General features: G+C 40.9%; 1 protein-coding gene across 1 annotated transcript in view; it reads left to right on the forward strand.

The window, feature by feature from the left end:
* LOC119597474 overlaps positions 1 to 3,052 on the forward strand; it is a 3,409-nt gene extending 357 nt beyond the window's left edge. The window contains exons 2-3 of the mRNA XM_037947051.1: positions 1 to 326; positions 2,900 to 3,052. The exon at positions 1 to 326 is cut by the window's left edge and continues 121 nt beyond it. Of these exons, the coding sequence (XP_037802979.1) occupies positions 1 to 323 (323 nt within the window). The 3' untranslated portion in view covers positions 324 to 326; positions 2,900 to 3,052. The remainder of the gene's footprint in view (positions 327 to 2,899) is intronic.

Raw genomic sequence — 3,052 nt, forward strand, 5'->3', positions numbered from 1 at the left:
TGAGACCTTCCGACGAGCCACTTAGGGTAACGCGGCGAGACAGACCCACGGCCGCTGCGGTGGACCCCACCCCAGACCCTGATGAGTCTAAGCCATTTTTACCCAAAGTTACTGCCAGTGAAGAACCAAAAAAGCCTAAACGGCGAGACAAGAACCGCGCAAAGAGTGCCGGAACGCCCCGCACATCACCCACCGATTCCAACTCCCCAACCGATTCAATGGTGCGCGGGATGCTTGAAGAGGAGATTCAAGAGCAAGCATCGTCTTCGCCGAGGGCCGAGGCTCCGGTGCCGCCGCGCTCACGTTCCAGGGAGTACCTCTGAGCTGTTAGTACAATCTCCCTACCAGGCTCTTCCCTATGTTTCACAAACTTGAGATATACACAGATACGAATGAAAGCTCCAATATTGCATAAAATTCTCCAGATAATTACTAATGAGTGAAGACTGAACGCTCAGGACAGTTCAGATTCGTTGTCTATTATGATTAATGTGAATAGTTTTAACACGTATTTAGCTCAGCACACAACACAGGGCAGGGTCGTTGCAGGAGCGTAAATTGGTAATCAGTCGGATTAAACATTTACGCCAACTTTCAGCCTATAGATTGACTATTTGGTAAATGCGTTTAACAAAATTTTAAGCATTTTGAAATATGACATTAATAATATAAGTAAATACCACTACTGCAGCCTTCGTGTTCCCGATTGCGGCTGTTTTGGCTTATTTCTAGTTATTGCGTTGGCTCTGTCTTCGCGGTTGTGACTCCTTAAGAACAAGTGGTAATTCAGATAAAATGGCAGGGAGTTTGTTGTGTTCGGGAGGGGGCGTGGGACCCCGCGCGCCCTCTCCCCCCTTGTCACAGTGCAACACTCACCCTCATTGTGATCCTGTAATCCTCATGCAAAGACAGTGACTGCAATTGAGGATGCTCTGCAGGTAGCAATCTTAGCAATACTCAAATGATCCTCTCCAGGAGGATCGAGCACGAAGATATGGAAACAGTGTCAGCATTTACACACACGTACCGTCCTGTTTGTTTTGTACATAATAAAACAGTGTTTTGAAGTTGAACACAGAGTGATGTATTTCAGGTGTTTCATCGAACATGTATTGAGTTTTATTACGAAATAGATCATATTATTCACCATTTGTTTGTGCTACAGTGGAGTTTGGATATTTATATTTCATGTGCTGATTGTTACTGTTCCAACTGATCTGTGATAACATGCTTGTTTAGATACTTAACCTCGACACAACAATACCAGCGGCAGGACTTCCACCTTTACTGTCATATCCCTTCATTAGACCCACCGTGACAACCTTACCTACAATGCCCCAATGAATTCCTGGATCCCCTAACCAAGACCGTCCCAACCGATGCCTCCAGAGACACTACCTACCCTGAATACCATATAACCTCGCTTGCCTTGGCAAATTGCACTCTAGATTTTTTGTGAAGAACATTACCTTCGTTATGCCCCATTGCCAACAAACGTATGGTGTTTTATTCTGAAAACAACACAGGTGTCGGGTGACTTTTGCGAACTCACTATGAAGATTCTTATTGGATACAGCCAACAGCATTGCTCTTACAATTGCCATCTGGTATCCTTTACTTTCGGCATCAGTTGAGCCGATTATGTCATTCCCTCATAGTGACTGCCACTGAGCACATCGATGGACTGCTGATTATAAAAATGGGGCGCATAGAATCATAAAAAGCCTAATTGCACATATGGAGTTGTTATTTCTTAAGTATTACTTGCCCACTGCATGACTGTAACTTAGATATAATCTTTCTTAAGAAAATTAAACAAAATGTGGCAAATGGCTTCTCGGGTTGTTTGAGAGATAGTACACTTAAATTGATAATCACGGATAGGACAGAATGGGAGAAGATGGAATTGTTGTATTAAAGGTTCATCTTCGTCAGAAGCCATACCCATCAGAAAATGTTCCACCCTTCTAAAATATTTGCTTTATTTGTTGCCAAAACTGCATGCGTTTGCCTTTCTCATTCCTCGTAATGATCATTGATTTTTTTGTCACAAGAGAAATTAGTTCGGGAAAGTCCCACAAAGATGCAAAGCAGCCAATCTTTTTTGATCATTCATTTTCGTGGGGAAAAAATCCATGCCGTGCTCCGATTCCCAACTTCAGATATATTAATCATTTATATGCATTTTGTTTCAGATAGTTTTTGACTCACCACTACACATACTATACATACCTTTTTTTCTCTTTTTTTTTTGGGGGGGGGCACTCATTCTGGTAACTTGCAGCTTAATATACTATATGGTATTATCAAACTTTTCGGCCATCGAGGACTTCAAAAGTCCTCACATTCAGACTATTATGATATTCCCAGTAAACTTTGTCATTTGATTTCAAAACCCATTTTCTCTATCAGACTTTCTTTAGAAGCCCGTTTATCCAATATATTAGAGGTTACATTACGAACCTTTAACAATGGCTTCATTAACGCGGTATTTTTGCTCCAACAATCCTCAAATTTCATCCACTTGACAGTTGAATGATTCTGCATCTTCTCTAAGCTTCCTGGTAACTAGCCTGACCACTGTTGACATACCTAATGAATCAAAAATCATTTGTTCATTTATGTTCATTTACTGCCTTTTCCATAGTAAATCAACAAGCATTTATCATAACCATTATTTACAAACGATACTTTTTTGGGGGAAGGGGGGTTGTTGCTATAATTCATATGGATGTACAAACGTAATTTGCATGAACTCCTACATATACACACGCAAAGAAGCTTAAGTATTTCAGTTTCACGTTATTTGTTGTACCAAACTTCTTGGTACAAAATCTACGAAAAGTTTCCACGTTATGTACCAGACAGACGGTGCTAATCCTCCATTCCTCCATTCCAGGTCCCAACTTCAGTCCTTGCCCTAAAAGAGAAATGAAGTTAAAGCTATACTGAGGCATCCCTGCATATGGATGAAATAATAAATCTTCAATATTGCTAATGTAAATACAAATATGACCTATCATTCCTTTTATTCCCTCTCTCTCTCTCTCTC

This window comes from Penaeus monodon, chromosome 39 (assembly GCF_015228065.2).
Source record: "Penaeus monodon isolate SGIC_2016 chromosome 39, NSTDA_Pmon_1, whole genome shotgun sequence".
Classification (NCBI taxonomy): domain Eukaryota; kingdom Metazoa; phylum Arthropoda; class Malacostraca; order Decapoda; family Penaeidae; genus Penaeus; species Penaeus monodon.